Source organism: Urocampus carinirostris, chromosome 1 (assembly GCF_059441175.1).
Source record: "Urocampus carinirostris isolate Australia breed hairy pipefish chromosome 1, RoL_Ucar_1.0, whole genome shotgun sequence".
Classification (NCBI taxonomy): domain Eukaryota; kingdom Metazoa; phylum Chordata; class Actinopteri; order Syngnathiformes; family Syngnathidae; genus Urocampus; species Urocampus carinirostris.
This window is the reverse complement of record NC_142349.1, coordinates 41,250,263-41,267,132: the sequence shown is the minus strand read 5'-3', so window position 1 is coordinate 41,267,132 and position 16,870 is coordinate 41,250,263. Positions and strand designations below refer to the sequence as shown.

At 38.8% G+C, this 16,870-nt stretch overlaps 1 protein-coding gene across 4 annotated transcripts in view; it reads right to left on the bottom strand.

Moving 5' to 3' along the window:
- Positions 1-4,777: 4,777 nt before the first annotated feature.
- Positions 4,778-16,870, bottom strand: part of nptx2a (neuronal pentraxin 2a) — a 32,757-nt gene continuing 20,664 nt past the window's right edge. For 2 of the 4 annotated variants that reach the window (XM_088339184.1, XM_088339193.1), the window contains exon 5: positions 8,552-13,338. In XM_088339184.1, the coding sequence (XP_088195310.1) occupies positions 13,111-13,338 (228 nt within the window). In that variant the 3' untranslated portion in view covers positions 8,552-13,110. Of the gene's footprint in view, positions 5,006-8,551; positions 13,339-16,870 lie in introns of those variants that run through there. The other 2 variants (XM_088339210.1, XM_088339202.1) reach the window with 2 other exon arrangements.

The following is a 16,870-nucleotide window of genomic DNA, read 5'->3' as shown; positions in this document are numbered from 1 at the left end:
CGTCCAGAACTTCAATGTTTTAATCTATCTATCTACCTTGGTCATATCCCTCAAGAGGGGTGACCGACAGCAAGACAAACACATATAATAACAAAGAAAATAAAAGGGGAAAAAAAAACAAATAGCAAAAAAAAACACACCCAAAAAATCTTTGGACCATGGCCAACCCAATTGCCCAAACAACAAACAAGATAGGCACCTCGGCACCTAAGTTGGTCATGCTTTCGTCCCTCCAGATGAAATGGGACACGAGAAAGCGGCCATGTCACTCGGGTCAGGGTGACACAACACACTGTTTTGTTCAACAGCAGGGCCTGACAGCTTTCACTGGTTTACCCCTGCCGCATCCAGCCCATCCTTAAGAACGCGTCCACAATCCCACTATCCTTTCACAACACCTCTCCACTCCATTCTATCACCAGCAAGAGCTCTCGCTTCTATTATATTTAGACCTCTTTCTTGCTGTGCACTTATAACACCATCCATCCACGTCAATTGCGGCCTTCCTCTTAGTCTCCTTCCATTGACTTCTGCTCTGTAGATCCTCTTCAACATTCGCTCCTCATCCATCCTCTCCATGTGTCCAAACCAACCGAGTACTCTCTTATCAACACGCTTGCTCAGTTCCACGACTACTCCAGTTCTGTCTCTCACAATTTCATTTCTCAATCTATCCAATCTTGTCACTCCAATATTTGAATAGTGTAGGAAATGTAAAAAATCAGATTTATCGAAGAATCAAAAAAATTATTGACCGATTCATCGATTCCCCGTGCTGAGGTTTTGAGTTCTTCCTTGCCCGCATGTTGGTTAAAGATCAGGGGATGGTGTAATTGTAGCATGTGCAGTCCTTTGAGACATTTAGTGATTAAAGTATATACAAATAAATGTGACTTGACTTCACTCCAGGACCAATCATAGAAAAATGCTGCCTTGTGTCATAGCATACAAAAGAAACTTCACTTTATTGCCTCACATATGCCGTAACATTGCCTTAACGAAAGAGGGATAAGCTTAACCAGAAGAGGAAGTCCATATGCATAAATAGTAGGCAGCGACCGATGTTCCATAAATAGATTATGAAGAAGGGATTAATGTTAAAAAAAAACAACTTTATACTGCCAGATCTGTTTCCGGATGAGGGTCACATGATCTGCTCATGGCATAAAGTAGTAAGCAGGATTTAATCATACCGACGTGTGTGAGTGTGTGTGTGTGTGTGTGTGTGTATGTGTGTATATGTGTGCGTTGTGAGAGTTTGGGTCGATGGGAGGGTGACTTCCTCTCTCGGGTAGAAAACACTGGCTGCTGATGATTTTGTTAGCAGCAGTGGATGAACTAGATAATACACTTAGCACAGCCCATGCAGGGTTGTGTAGCTAGGAGGGGTGCAATTGCTGCTTGGTATCATCAGATTAGATCCCACAATGATAAAAGCATCACCACCTGTCACATGAATGCTGTGTGAATGGACCGGGGATCTTGAATCGACAACAGATAATAATAATTTCTGATCAGTTGGTGCCAAGTTGTTAAACATTTTAACTATAATAGCACTATATAGTGAGCAGGCATTAACTTTTCTTGTCTGACTCATTTTTGTGTCTTTTATAATAAGATAGTGTGTCCTCTTTTTTGCTTCTTGTGGTGGTGGGGGAGGAGTGTTAGGTGGTGTAATATCCCCAGATGGACGAATCCACAAAGAGAGGTGAAAAAAAAAAATCGTATGCTCTTTCCTTGAATTTTTCAAATGAGATTTATCAATGTTTTTTTGGTTTATATGTATATTATATATATATATATATATATATATATATATATATATATATATATATATATATATATATATATATATTTATATATATATTCATAATGGGCGTACGTGCGTGTGTGTACCAATAAATAAATTATTGTACAGATAATTGATTTGACCAATTGAAGAGACAAGCATAACTCATTTTTTAGATAACTTCATTAGGAAAACTGATAAAAAACATTTTAGTTAATGTGAAGGATTGGCTACACAACACTTCAAAGTAAATTATTTTTACCGTTTTTTTTAAAGTTTAACCAACAATCTAAAGAAGAAGCTTGAACAGAACACATAACAAGACTAAGCAAAATAAAGAAATATGAGTTGGGATCTTAGCCGGCAACATTAGAATCGAAAAAGAACGTGGCTCGCTTCAATTTGACTGCAAGTAGAACTTTAGATAACTGGGTGTTATTGTAACTGGGTCTAATTGCCCTTAAATCACACCAATTGATACCTGTCCATTGTATGAGTTTTGGTTTCAGTGCAATGATGTGAGTATAGTGAGCGCCGATTCAGACGTTCCAGTCAGTAGATATGCAGTTCTCAAGCTTCGAGGCCAAGCCGGGACGAAAATCACTGGTGGGGGGAAAACGTAGCAATGGGTCTCAGCTGGCTGCGGACAGGTCTATTCTGTGTCCTGAAAGGAGCTTTAGTAAGCATAGGTTAGCGTCTCTATGCTAACTTTAAGCCCAACAGTGAAGTAGCATGCAGGTTAGACCTTTGAGGTCGCTGACTGAATCCGACTGGCTTAGCCGCTATTGGGATCAGAACTTGCCTGGCTGCTAGGTAATTCAGAACTTATGTTTTTTTTTGCTAAGCGAGACTTTCTTGCTCCTCGCTCACAGGACTTCGTCGCTGGCTGGATCAAAACCTTTGTCCCTGGCTAAGCAAGACTTTCTTGCACACTCGCTGCCTCAAACAGAACTGACTGTGAGGTGTGGAGGGCTCTCTCTGAGGGGGGTTTCCAAGGCAACTCCACAATGTCCTCACAGACGGTAGATAGGTTCAGAACAATCCTCAACCTGTTGTTAATACAATACAATACAATACAATTCAATCACTCTAAATAATTGGATTGGAGCTATCATGGGATTCAATGCACATGTTCTGACATAATTTCATAAATTTTTTGACATTGCTAACAGGTTATATTATAATGATTGTTTTCTTGTGCCCGAAACCCAGATAGGCGGTTTTAACCCTGTGAGTCCCAGATGTGGGGAGGGGAAGAGAGAAAGGCCAAGGGGTAGCATTATGCTACAACTAAAATCCAGCTTGGGGAGACCAAAACTGACAACCTTTTTTTTCCAACCACATGTTGTATTTGAAAAAAAATAAAATCACACACAAAGACAATCAAATCATTTCAATGTGGTACTTTATTTTGTTAAGAAAAGAAAAATAACATTATACAATTCCGGTAAACATACAGTGTATCCAAAAAGTACTGTTGGAGAGACTTGAACTTGACTTCATCAATCGATCAAACGTTCAATTTGTATTTTGTCAGCATAATTAGTTTCTTGTTAATACTAACAAAGATATGTTGGAGATGATAAAGTGTATGCTTGTTATGTGCAAATGCATCGCTTCTGAAAGATATACCGATACTCCAATACTGAGTGGCACACATGCCTTCCCTAAGAAAAACATATCATTCATTCTTATTGGCTGTTTCCATTAGTAGATCCATTCGTTCATTCATTCATTCATTATCTGCACCGCTTATCCTCAGTAGGGTCGAGGGGGTGCTGGAGCCCATCCCAGCTATCTTCGGCAGTGAGCAGGGGACACCCTGAACTGGTTGCCAGTCAGTCGCAGGGCACACAGAGACAGACAACTCACTCGCTCATTGGACCGGCCATTTAACCTGACATGCATGTTTTTGTGGGAGGAAACCGGAGTGACCGGAGGAAACCGACGCAAGCACGGATAGAAGATGCAAACTCCACACAGGGAGGTTCGATCTCATGACCCCAGAACTGTGCTGCACACACGCTAACCACAGTGCCGCCGTGCTGCCCTAGTAGATACAATAAATCCAAAATAAATATACAAGTGCTCATGCATGGAGGGGAAACTACAACGGGAAAACTCAATGTTTGGTCGATTATGGCTGTGCAGGTCTCTAATAGCAGCTCACGCAAATCTTTAAATCTTAATGAATGAGTGCAGTTGTCAATCTGAAGTCAATCTCCGTCCAAACATAAGCACACACACACACAGGAGAACGAAATCATGTTTTATCGACAAAACAAAACTCAATGATCCGGCTCAAGTTCAGAATCCAATAGAATCAAAACGGCCTGCACCGAACCTGAGCCATGCGACTGATCTTGGCCTCACGCACCTTCCAAAAAAATTGAGAGGAGACACGACCAAGTTGTGCTATTAGTTCAAGGAAAATCACGAACATTACAATGAAGAACATCTTTTTAACATGAAGTGTCACCTGATTGAATATCATAGTGTCACCTATTGAGCTATTTGCAATTTTCAAGTTTCACAAGTCTCTATCTTATAGGCACCACACAATGCTCTGCATCCCTCACCATCCGATAAAAAAAACTAGATCCAAAGATTTAATATTCCGCTTGTAAATCTGCAGTGAGCTTTTCTGCCAAAACATGAGGACATTTGAGGAGCTTCATAATCCTTGAAGATATTGCTGCCCAGCTTTTCAAAGAAAATACAAAATGCTCATTCCATGCCCACGAGCTTTGATCTTCTTAGAAGTGACAATAAAAAATTGTCTCTGCATCCGGTGCCTCTGATCAATTTTCTTTGTGGAGGAAAAGTACACACTTTCAGTCTCCTCCAAAATGTGGCACCATTTTGTAACAGGAATGCGATTAATAAAAATCTCCTTTTGGTTGACAACGCATTTTCTCCCGAATTGCAACAACACGAAAGAGTACTTGCGTGCCTAATTTAAAACTAGCTGCGAGACAATATTGATGACAGGAACAGAATATTCTACTTGTGATACAGGCTGAAGGGGGTTAGTCTGTGACGTCCTGAAAAAGAAAGTGAAAAAATATCATGCCTAGAAGTGACTTTTTCATGGGCTTTAATTATCGACTCAAAGAACTTAGCTGACTGAGTTCTTCAACTTGTTTTTCACAGTCGCTCCTTCTCGAGGGCTCCGTGGGGACGCAATGGCGCTCGAATTCTACCCTCGTTGCTCTCCTGCAGATGAACACATTTGATTTTAGGCTGCTCACTCTTTTTGACACGACCTTGTACGATGCTGCAGTTGTCGAAGACTGTGAATGGGAGCTTTGTTCTCAATCATCTTGCAGTGTCACTCTGCTGACATGGACTTGGATGGAAAGGCGCTGACAACCTGGCAACATTCCTCAAATGAATATTTAATTTGATAAACAATGTATAAAACATGCACTAGGATGGAACAAAAAAAAAACAAATGGAGCACTACCACTCCTAGCTGGGGTTTACTTTTCCAGAGAATAGTGCAAATATTTTCTTGTCACTTAGTCATTGGCTTCCTTAGAAATAAAATAAAACGTTAAAACTGCCATTGCTGAATAAGATGTCAAAATCCATGTGAAGTGTAAAGTGTGTACGTCCTAAAATGTTGATCCCCTGCCACGATAGCATTTTAACTGTCAAAAGTGATCCACATCACTCACAAAGGGATAGGCGCTAAGCCAGTCCATTAATAATTCATATTATTAAAAGATTGTTTTTTCAATGGTCATTCACTGTCAACTGTCAGTCCAGTATGTTTCTTATGCTTAATGACACATGTCTACAAATTAAAGCTAAAAATCAAATATTCTCCTTAAACCTCGGTGGCTTTATCCCGCAGGGATGCCTCAGGGCTTTTTCCATGCAAAGACAATGAGGCGCTCTAAAATGGACTTGGCAATGAGAATTCCTGCTCCAGGAATAGTCAGTCAAATTAGTGTTAAGAAAAAAATAAATAAAAATCCATAATTCATATAATTCCATATTGTATAAGTGCCAAAACAAAAAAATATGTTTCTCTAGTTTTATATAAGAAAAATAGTTTTTGGTGCTGATCATTATTAAGTATCAAGGCTTTAGGAATTATTTCAGTACGATAAATTACCATTAGACGCCAGAATTGGCTTTGATCAGATCTTTGTCCACACATCGAAAGAGTCCAGTTGCTTCCTGTATCCGAGAATGAGTGTGTGTAACTGGAGAAAAACCTCTGGCATTGAATTAGTTATTCATGCTGTTTTTCATGATATGCAAGCAGTCACCGCCAACCACAAAGCCCTCTGAAGCAGCCACACCAGCAGCGTGTCAAAATGGATGATGTATTTTTGTTGGGTTTGGGGATAGGTCAGCTAGCTACTGTAGTAATCAAGTTGTATAAGTGACAGTTGTGACAATATCTCACAGAAATGCGATTGGACGATGTCACAATTGTCCCCAAAGGTAAAGTGCTGACTAAAAAACCGAAGGAAAACCCCAAATAGTTTCCACGGTATCCCTGCAGTCATTTCTCCCTCCGTCTTCTTGGATGCCAGGCGGCCATCTTGTCTCTAGTAGTCACAACCCTCCCCACTCTTAACTTCAAAATCCCTTCAACTCCACTGAACCTTATTTGCCCTTTTCCTTTCACAGACGATGAATGGACTTTCTTCTTCAGTTCTTTCTTTCTCAATACTGTTTATTATCAAACTTTCCGTTTTTATATTCAGTATACAAGTAGATCAAGTGCTACTTGAACATCCACTGCCTGCATTTTTTCATATGTAATTTTGTATTCCCTTTTTTATAAGTAATATAATTCAGTTAATTTTATTTCTGTAGGTAATATTACTCTTTAACTCATCTAGTGCCAGACGTTTTTCTCGAACTGGAAGTGTGTTTGCCAGACAGTTTTTGCCATTATGGCTCGTTTTTGAAGGTCTACAGTTCTGTAGCTCTATAGGCAAAGGATATATCAAAAGAAAACTTCAACCTTCATATTTCCATAGAAAAAAAAGTATTTTTCCAGCTTTTACCCTTGTTTAATAAACAACAATTGAACATTGTTAAGTTTCTTTAAAATATTAATTTCCAAGAAAACTCTTGAGAAAAACAGCTTTTCGTCAAAGGATGTGTTTCAAGCATAACTTTCCCTTTTTTGTTTTTGTTTTTTTGTTTTTTGTTTTCTTTTGGATTTGTGATACCTCTAATATCTGAACAATGATTTCCATAAACACAATGACACTTTGCCCTCAAAATATAATTTTACTGGAAAAAACACTGACCTTATACTGTCATGGTTGCCATGGCGCTCAAGTGGCTGCACCTGTGTGTCACTGTTGCCATGGTGTCCAATTGGCCCCGCCTTTTTCGAGAACGTAGTGGTCATAAAATACAAAGTTGTTGGGATTCAGTGCTCTCATAGCTGCAATTTGGATTCTATTCCTGTTGCATGTAATGTTGTGTCAAATGTGGTCTGCAATATTTTCGAATGATCATCATTGCTTGATTACGGTAATACACTACTCTAAAATCTAATGTGTTACATGCGCCTAAACTTCTTTTGTAGGTAAGAAAAGGTGCGTTATATACGGTATCAACCTTAAATCAGGCAAAAAAAAAAAAGGAGGAAGGTTTGTTCTTTGACATCCCATAGTCCAAACTGTGTCCCTCTTCAACACAGCGGATTTGATGAACAGGGTCTTTATCCGACTTCAGCCGCGCTTGCTGAAGGCACGAGTTGTGTTAAAAGAAGGAGACATAGTATACGACCTGAATGACGGCTCTTAAAGACATAAACGTTTGAGAAAACACAGCAGGCAGAACCTTCAAAGCCTCATTTACGACAATTTCTTTGTATTTCGTCTTGTAAACTTGTAAGAAAGTGTAGGGTTGATTGCAGTGGTGGGCTGTCATGACCATCCTCATTACCATAATTTAATAAAGGTCAATTTCATTTTGAGTATATTTTTCAAAAGTGAATGCATATTTAAAATTAATCTCCCTATTTTGTACTTTTCATTCTATATTTTATTCTTCCTGTAGTTTTGGGTCAGCGTGTGCATCCAAACATAACTCAGCTAGCCCGTGTCGTCAGCCTGTATGGAATCTGCCCAAGGCCTTCAGGATCAACAATGCTGGTGTCTGAGCTCTGTAAGTGAACGGTACATGGAGCGGATAGATGGTTGCAATAGCCAATCAGATCCCAAGATGGCGGCAGTAAGGCCAGCTAGGAGGCTTCATGTTATTTAAAATTTAAAATGTGTCATATTAAAATATTCAACCCAACTATGGCTGAAGATGACAACAAAGATTTGGATCAGTGACCAAATCTTACTACTTGCAAAGCTATTTTAAAGACAGATCTTTCAAGTGAAAAAAGCTTTCATAAGGAGTTAAAACTAAGAGAACGTATAATTATCTTATTTTTAAATGTTTGCATTATTATGTATAGTGATACATTGTAATTGGTGACTCAGGTTTATTGATATTTAAATACCTTGGGAAATAGCCTGTGTTGTACACAATTAAGACAATATGACTCCCAGTGGTGCGCACGCGTGCTTCTGTTTAGAGCTTCTTAAACCATGATTCTATAAATGATGGGATTTCAATGGAAATGTGTTCAAGCCGGACTCAGAAGGACATCATTGAAGGCCTGGGTGTGTAATGGACAGACGAGTGGTTGATTATCACATCATGATGTTCAGAGAATGCAGTCACATGACAACATGACACCCCCCCCCCACACACACACACACACGTTACTGCATTTGTGTTATTTATTTGAGCACAAAAATTGCCACACATTAAGACAATTGCATCATTTTCCAAGAAGGCAAACAATTTTGCTGCTCACACGAACCACATGAACATTTTTCTTTTTGCCAGATTGTTGCGTTTATGCGGTTGCTCTCAATTTTGATATACGGGACAGCCAATTATATCTCCATTAAGATGTCTGTGAATAAAAATCACAATACATCGATCTTTATTTTGTACATAAAACACATCAACATGAAAAATTGTGCTCAGCTATTTCATAAGCTCCTTTTTTCTAATGAGTGCAAAAGCAAGATTAAATGACAGACGTAATAAAACAACTGCAAACGTTTTTTTCTTTTTTTTTTTTAAAAAAAAGCTCTTTCCAAAAAAGGCCATTTGTCATTTTTAGGAAATAAATTCCCACCATTTACTGCTATCGAGCAAAAAGCATGAAGAGAAACAAAGAAAACGTAACTTAAGGAAACATAGTTTTGCATGATTTGACATTGAAGCATTACAAAACAAATTATGGCAAATCTTACAATCCTTAATTGGGTGACTTAACACCCTTTTTTCAACATTCTGCGCTGTCTTATGTGATACTGCATCAGAACCTACTGAGTAGAACCCACGATACAGTGAAAAAAACATAAATATTGTATACACTTCGAATCAGAGAGTAAATCTGAGAAAAGAATGTCATTATATTATGTAAAGTATTGATTTCGGTTTCTGTAACAAACTTGATTATCAATTAAAATATGTCTTTATCGCTCACACTGATTTCCTTCTTGTAACATTTCCTTTCTTTGACTTTAGGTTTAACCCTAATCTTGTAACTCAACTTCTTTCAGGTTTATCTCATCTCATCTCATCAGCCGTACCGCTTATCCTCATTAGGGTCGCGGGGGGCTGGAGCCCAACCCAGCCATTCCCGGGCAGTGGGCAGGGGACACCCTGAACTGGTTGCCAGCCAATCGCAGGGCACACAGGGACAGACAACTCATTCGCTCATTCACACCTATGGACAATTTGGACCGGCCAATTCACCTGAAATGCATGTTTTTGGAATGTGGGAGGAAACCGGAGTGCCCGGAGGAAACCCACGCAAGCACGGGGAGAACATACAAACTCCGCAGAGGAAGCCTGGAGCTGGATTTGAACCCACGACAGGTTCCCATGACATGAACTGTGCCGCACAAGCGCTAACCACTGCGCTGCCGTGCTGCCCTTTCAGGTTTATATATATATATATATATATTTTTTTAAGGTTGAAGAAAAAACTATTTACAATATCGCCATAATTTAGTGGTATCTAGCTTAGTTAGACCTAGCTAAAACCTTTACCGTCTGGTATGCAACTACTTGACTGTGAAGTGTGAGGAGTGAAAGTGGGCACTGTGTTTTTACCACTCTAATTGAATGTCTACGGTAAATCAGTGTTTCTTGACTGGTTGGTCAGGACCCAAAAGTGGGTCGCAGACCCGTTTTCAGTGGATTGCAGGCTTTTGCCTTGCCAAAATAATGCTAAGAAAAAAAATGGAGGTAAAATTACATTCCTTAACAGTAGATGGCGATAATGCCCTGCCGTATCGCTTCTTCTGTTCAGCCAATCGGTGCCGTCCCAACTATGTTTGTGTGGGAGCACATCTCATTTTCTTGAGAATGTATTGGTTTTATTTCCTTTTTTGACCAAAATATTGGGTCCCAAGAGTGTTAGTGAGAAGGGGGAGGAAAAGTGGTGAACAGTCACAACGACAATTGAATTAAAGGAGGAAATTATTCCAAAATATCAAAATGGTGTACATGTGTCTGCCATTGAAGAACTGCTGGAAAGTACAGTAAATGGTTTGAAAATATTATATTTTTACCTTTTTTTTAAGCAATAAATTCATCTTTATTATTGATGTAATCAAATACTTATAGTTGTTTAGGTTCATGTTTTTCTAATATTTTAGGTACAAATTTATTTTAGTATGTGCTATTTCAAAGCAGTTTTAGGGGTGGATTATATTCAACGAAGGCTTATTTGTCAGTATATACAATACTTAAAGTCCTTTTGGTTTTGCTGGTCATTTTATTTTTTGATTTTAATTTAAAAAAAAAAAGAATAGGAAAAAGGTCAATGTATTGCAAAATCTCTACTTTAAGCTGCACAATCATTTCGTTCGATAAGCTTTAGGAGTGTAAATCGTTCTTGATTTCGGTCATGGCTTGAAATTAGGGTGCGATGGTGGGTCCTGAAGTCAGACAAGTTGAGAACCACTGCTCTAAACCTCAACTTACTGGCTCAAAAGAAAACAACACTTTGTAAAAGTGATCCAATCATATCTTGATGTTCGTTAAGAAAAAACACCAATCAAGCAAATGAAACAATCAGTTCTTTCAATTTTGCAAAATGAAACGATTGTTAAAGTATAACTCCATACACACACTGGGGCATTCATAAAATCGGGTTATTTCTGTATTCACCTTTTGTGTGATCAGAAATGGGTTATTATTTTCAATACAGATTAATTAGTTGAGCTGTTTTAAGATCATAAATAAAAGTACCACTGTATGTCATGATGTAGAAATTATGGATAGACCATCCTGCTCAATTCCTCACTGCCCTGTCTGGCATGTCGGCAACCGTCCACGGGTTTTAGCCAGTTCTGGGCAGCTGTCAGTGGCTATTTGCTATTAACCTGAGCGCAAGCGTCCATATAAAGCTGTTTGGTATATGGCAGCTGCTCAAGGGGCAGAGAGGTATTAAGCGTAGATTTACAAGAATGAAAATGTCCTCCCTCCCTGGTAATCTCTCGTATTTTAACACGCAAGACATTTGTTTACGTAATGTCCACGCTCTCCCTCTTTCAAACGCACGCAAACAGGCTGTGGATTTAAAGAAGGCATGCAGTGTCTTTCCTAAACTTCCGTTCTTTGCTAGGGCTCATGCATTATATATGGCTGTGAACCACTTTGTGAATGCCGCGAAGATCTGAACGCCTTCCCTTCAATTGGTTTGATCATCAAAGCGTGCAATATTGCACAGTCTAACTCGGGAATAAGGTTTCCACGGCACATGAAAGGTGGTTGGAGCGGAACACTCATGACGCACGCAGTGCAGCATTGTCTGTGAAAAAGCTCATGAGCAGTCAAATGAAAGTGGACAAAACACAAGGGACCTGATTTACTAAGATCTCAAACTGTGGACGCTAAACTGCATGTATACACTAAAAGACTGAGCAACAACACAGTCAAGATCTAAAACAGAGATTATTAACATGCTTGTTCTGATTGCACGAGCTGTTGGCGGTGAGTAAACGGCTTCATGCACAACATGGTTTTCATTTGGAAAATGTTGGGAGGGAACTGAATTGAAAGCACTGGTAAATTATGTACTGAAATTCCATGGATTAGATCGTTTTGGAAAAGCCGGCAACACAGAGAAGCCATGGTACCCTTGTTTTACCAATTTCGAGTCTATAATGAGCGCCAAGCAATCAACCACAGTGTTGTGGTACAAGAATTACATCAACCAGGGTTTGTTAAAGGGCAAGTCATTGTTATTTCACCATTATAACAGGCCTGCATCCAAAGTTGTGATGAAGGAACCTTCATGAACCTCCATGTTTTTCCTCATCCATCCCAGGCGTATGGACGCCATCAAAATTACTGTTTTAAAGCTGTTAATGCTTTAAAAATGAAGTCGAGGGTTGGCATTTTTGGAGGTTCCCAAAGAACCCTATAAGATGAAGTTGTGACTGTAAAGACCATACAAGTACTGCATTCTGGACTACAATGGAATACTGAGGAGAGAATGAGAGTACTTGTGCTTGAAATGTCTTTTGAAACACGTGCATGAACCTAATATGATGCTAACTTTGTGTTTAAACCTTGGCCCACAAATTAAAGGAATTCTATGACACCATATAGGATTTTATAGAGAATAATGAATGACTCCTTATTACTGGCTTAAAATTATATTTATTTAGGTGTTTCAAAATGAGAAATGTCAAATACTAGCTCGTCTCAATAAAAGGCATTTTAAAAGGGTTGCAGAATTTAAAAAAGGGAATTTCTGCTGCCTCTAATTTTGCTGATTTTATGCTAACACTGTTGTGCATTCCCATTGTCCAGGGATAATTAAGGCTTAGATATTTGAAATTATCTGTTGACATTTGTCTCACTTTTAATTAATCACATAGCAGCAGTTAAATCAATTTGCGGATACTCCTTCCATGCCATGCAAATGAACTTTCCGCATTTTGACTTGGTACATTCTGTCCTAATACGCCTGATTAATTGGTAAGCTTCCTCATCTATCTACATATTTGCGCCTGTTTTTGCATGCGCAAATTAGTAAATAAGGCCCATTATGTCAACAACATTGCATCTTCCCCACATGGTCCCGATTGGGAAGTCTCCTCAACGGTTTAGACTGGACGAACACACATATAAGCCCACACATTAATCTTTGAGTGACATCACAATTGTTGATATGTATGTCCATTTTGCTTTGAACTATGAACAAGACTACTTTGCTTTCTTTTTTTCTGCAATTTCGCAGACTCCTCAAATTAGGAATCAAATGCACGGTCCTCGCATATCTCCAGAGGAGCTTTGGTCGCCCCACCAAACACTTCCACGTTAGCGTCTATCCAAGGGACCACGTTGCCGGGCATGTATGCCGAGCAGTTGGCCAAGCCCACAATGTCCACTGATCGCAGCACCCGGTCCCACATGTTGAATTGGCTCAGCTCGCCCACAAAGGCCTGGGTGGCGTCGAAACGTCCTCCAACTATGTCCTTCAGAGAAGGAGAACCACAAGATTAGATTATAAGATGCGAGCTGAGGAAAACATGAGTAGTTTGATTTGTAGCAATCAATTCCCCTTGTTTTTCTATCACTACCAGAACAATATTGGATTTTTTAAAATGGGCTTTTAAATAGACTTAAGTATTCCCAAACAGATTTGTTTTTAAATCAGGCACAGAGCCTGTATTGTTCTTCCCCACAATTATTCAAATATGTTGCCAAATATTCCACGCGCCGCAGGACTCGAGAAATTAAGTCCTGAAGTGTACCCATCTGGCTTGTATGCTGAAGAGGTGTCATAGAACAAATAAAAACATTTTAAAAAGAAGAATCTCACTACCACAACACGTGAGGTCAACTTCGAAACAGACATTAATTATATAGTGAGCAGTGATTGCATACCGCAAAATTTTGTTTGGAGGTAGGCGATTGTGCAGCATGAGTCACTATCTGTAACATTTTGTCCGACTAGCTCCCCTTCGGAGGCTGCTGAAGGCTTTCCTCCTTTGTCTGCTCCAGGTTTGCGCTTGTTGTCTGCCCACTACGTATTTTTTGATCGACTAGTCCGGCGCTTTATTATTACTGGCCAGCTTAGCACTTGTCGCCTTAGCCTTTCCAACCATTTTTTGTCTGTTCCCAGTTATCCTGCCTACTCACTGCATGCTTTTTGGTCGGGCATACTTTTGTCGGTTGGCCCCAGTGAGCCCCCGTTAGCTCTCAGTGTGTTATATTTGCTGCTAGCACTTGGTTGTACCACTTCTGCATGCACCTGCAACACAAATCCTAGGCATTCTCCACAAAAACGACCAAAACTTGGCTTAAAACACTCATAACCTCTTCATCTAATTTACACGAAAAACAATATGGGACTGGCTTGGTAGGGTGCTGGTGTTCCTCTGATGATGTCACAAATCAGGATGACAAAGACAAGTCATGCTGTCTTCAAAATGCATTTTGTCAGAGAATAGTTGAAATATAATAGTATATTTCATATATATATGTTTTCCATGAAAAAAACACGTACTATCCTCTCACTTTTTGTATGTTCAGGAATTTGGAATTACCTTTGAGGCACACCTTGATTAGTGAGTGCACCAATTCATGAGTCCTTAGAGTTTCAAAATGATAGTGGCAAATAGCACATTCTCATTCATGTTCAAGTTGAAGCAGTAGCTCAGGAGGTAGAGTGCTCGTCTTGGGATCAAGGGATCCCAGTTCGAATCCCGGCTCGTCCGTGTTGCATGTCGAAGTGTCCTTGGGTAAGACACTGAACCCCTAACACCCCCAATAAGCAGGTTAGCGCCTTACATGGCTGCAAGGCCGCTATTGGAAAATGTTGAGCACATTGTAAAGCGCTTTGGGAAGTCATTGACTTGAAAAGCGCTATATAAATGCAAATCATTTCATTTCATTTCATTTCATTTAACACATGAAAGTCTAAATTCATATGTTAAGTTGAAAGTTTAGAATAAAATTGTCTGTACTGCCAATGATAAGAATGTATGAACATTGTTTGGAACAAGATAAGACTAAAGTCTTAAAAGAGACGAATGAGATAAAAAATGTCAGGATAAATAGGCCAAAATATTTACAAGGTAGTGCTCTGAGACTGGTCTGGGTTCTATGTGCAATTTTCTTTCGTAACAATAGTGCAATGAAAAATAGTGCAATAACATTTAGCAGTAACAAAATTCCTAAAAGGTCGATAAATAAGATATGAATACCCACAATCCCCAAAAAACTGAGATATATTTGACACTAAACTAAACCCCTTACGGAAAATGCACATCAACTTGCTTGCAAGCATGCACTAAGGTTACATTTGGCCCTGCCCCCTAGAATTAAATTATCAAGAGAGAATGTGGAGTATATTTTGAATCCTTAAAAAATGATTTCAAATGTTTAGTTGATAATGTGCTTTCTTGCTTGTTATTCATTTAACAGTGCTGTTAAATGAATCACAATCTATGCAGCAATATCCCTTTAAGTATGCTCTGAAGCCAAACATAATCCAATATGGATGAATGTCTCACGGAAGATTATTAAAGCAAATTAGTCATCGAGCTTACCAGCTAATGAAATGACATAATGCTTCAGCTTTGCAGCAGATGAATGAGGTAATACTTGATGGAACATAATAGCGTGAGAAGAGTGATTTCATCCTTATCCCCTAAGAACCGCGCTATGGGCGCTAAATCCAGAAGGAAAATACCTTCAGGGATCCTACTGATACATGGAAAACACACACAGAAGCAGACACACACATGCTTAACTCCCAACTAAAGGTGGGCAGATCGATCGGGATATAGATAGTATAGATACTAAGCAAGTACTTGGTTGGGATCGACAATATTGTTTAAAGATAGATACTGTCGTCACATTTTAACTATCACTGTTATTATGTTGTTGGTTGCCGTAAGATTATACAAACTGTACATTGTGATTTTCAAATTACTTTCCAATGTGGTTACACTTTTTTAGCACTACTAATTTGATTTTCAAAATTGTGCAATGAAAGGTACCATATTTTGCAGGCGAACCTGAAAATAAGAAGCACGTTCAATAATAACCCAGTGTTTCACATATAAGGTACAGTACACGCTTTTTCATTCATAAATGTTTAGCGTATGTAGAAACATTTCGTTCTAATTATGCATTGCCAACTGTATTTACTGTATTTCTGGCTCTATAAGGCATACTTTTGAATCCCTGGAAAATTTGGGGACTTTGGGTACGCCCTATAGTTCGTAAAATATGGTATTTTAGTTGTCTTGTTGACATTGTTATACAGTATTTGTATTTTCATTACATTGGTGCTGTTTCTCTTTGACTCTCTTGACTTATGTTCCAAAACAGTTATTGTTGTTGAAGTATTTTCATTTTAATACTGTTAAAGGTTTTTACATCGTATTGTGAGTTTATTTTGTTTTTATCGTTGAACAAATGCAAAAGAGTTTTCATAAAGTGCCAGTTCTTTCTTCTGACTCACTGGTGTTTGTTTGACAATTACATCATGTCGCCTTCCGGGCTGATCTGTTTTTGTAACCTTGAATATTTAATAATAAGAGGGTGCTTGGAGGAGGGCTTTAGGTTGGGGTGGGATTCTCTTATCTAAAAGCCCCTCTCCCATTCCTTAATGCAAGTTCAAAATACATTGATGTTTTCCTGCCCCATTTTGAGTGTCTGGTTGGTTGGTTGGATCACTTAACCACTCGGGTTGTAGGGGCACTTTTTCCTTATTTTCAAAATACTGTAAAATGAAAGGTATTATTGCTTTTATGTTGACTTTGTTACATTTGCTTTTTTGGTTCGACTCTCCCTTGACTTTTGTACTGGAATATTGAAAATGTTTTATACTGTAAAAGTTTGCATTGCAATGAAGCTATCGAATAAACTATATACAATTTTAGGCAGCTTTTATTGTAATTATGAACTACCTGAATGGGGCAGGGGTTAGAATATTCAATGATAATGAGATTTCAAAGGAAAAATGATAGAATCGGTATTGATCGGTACTTCCCT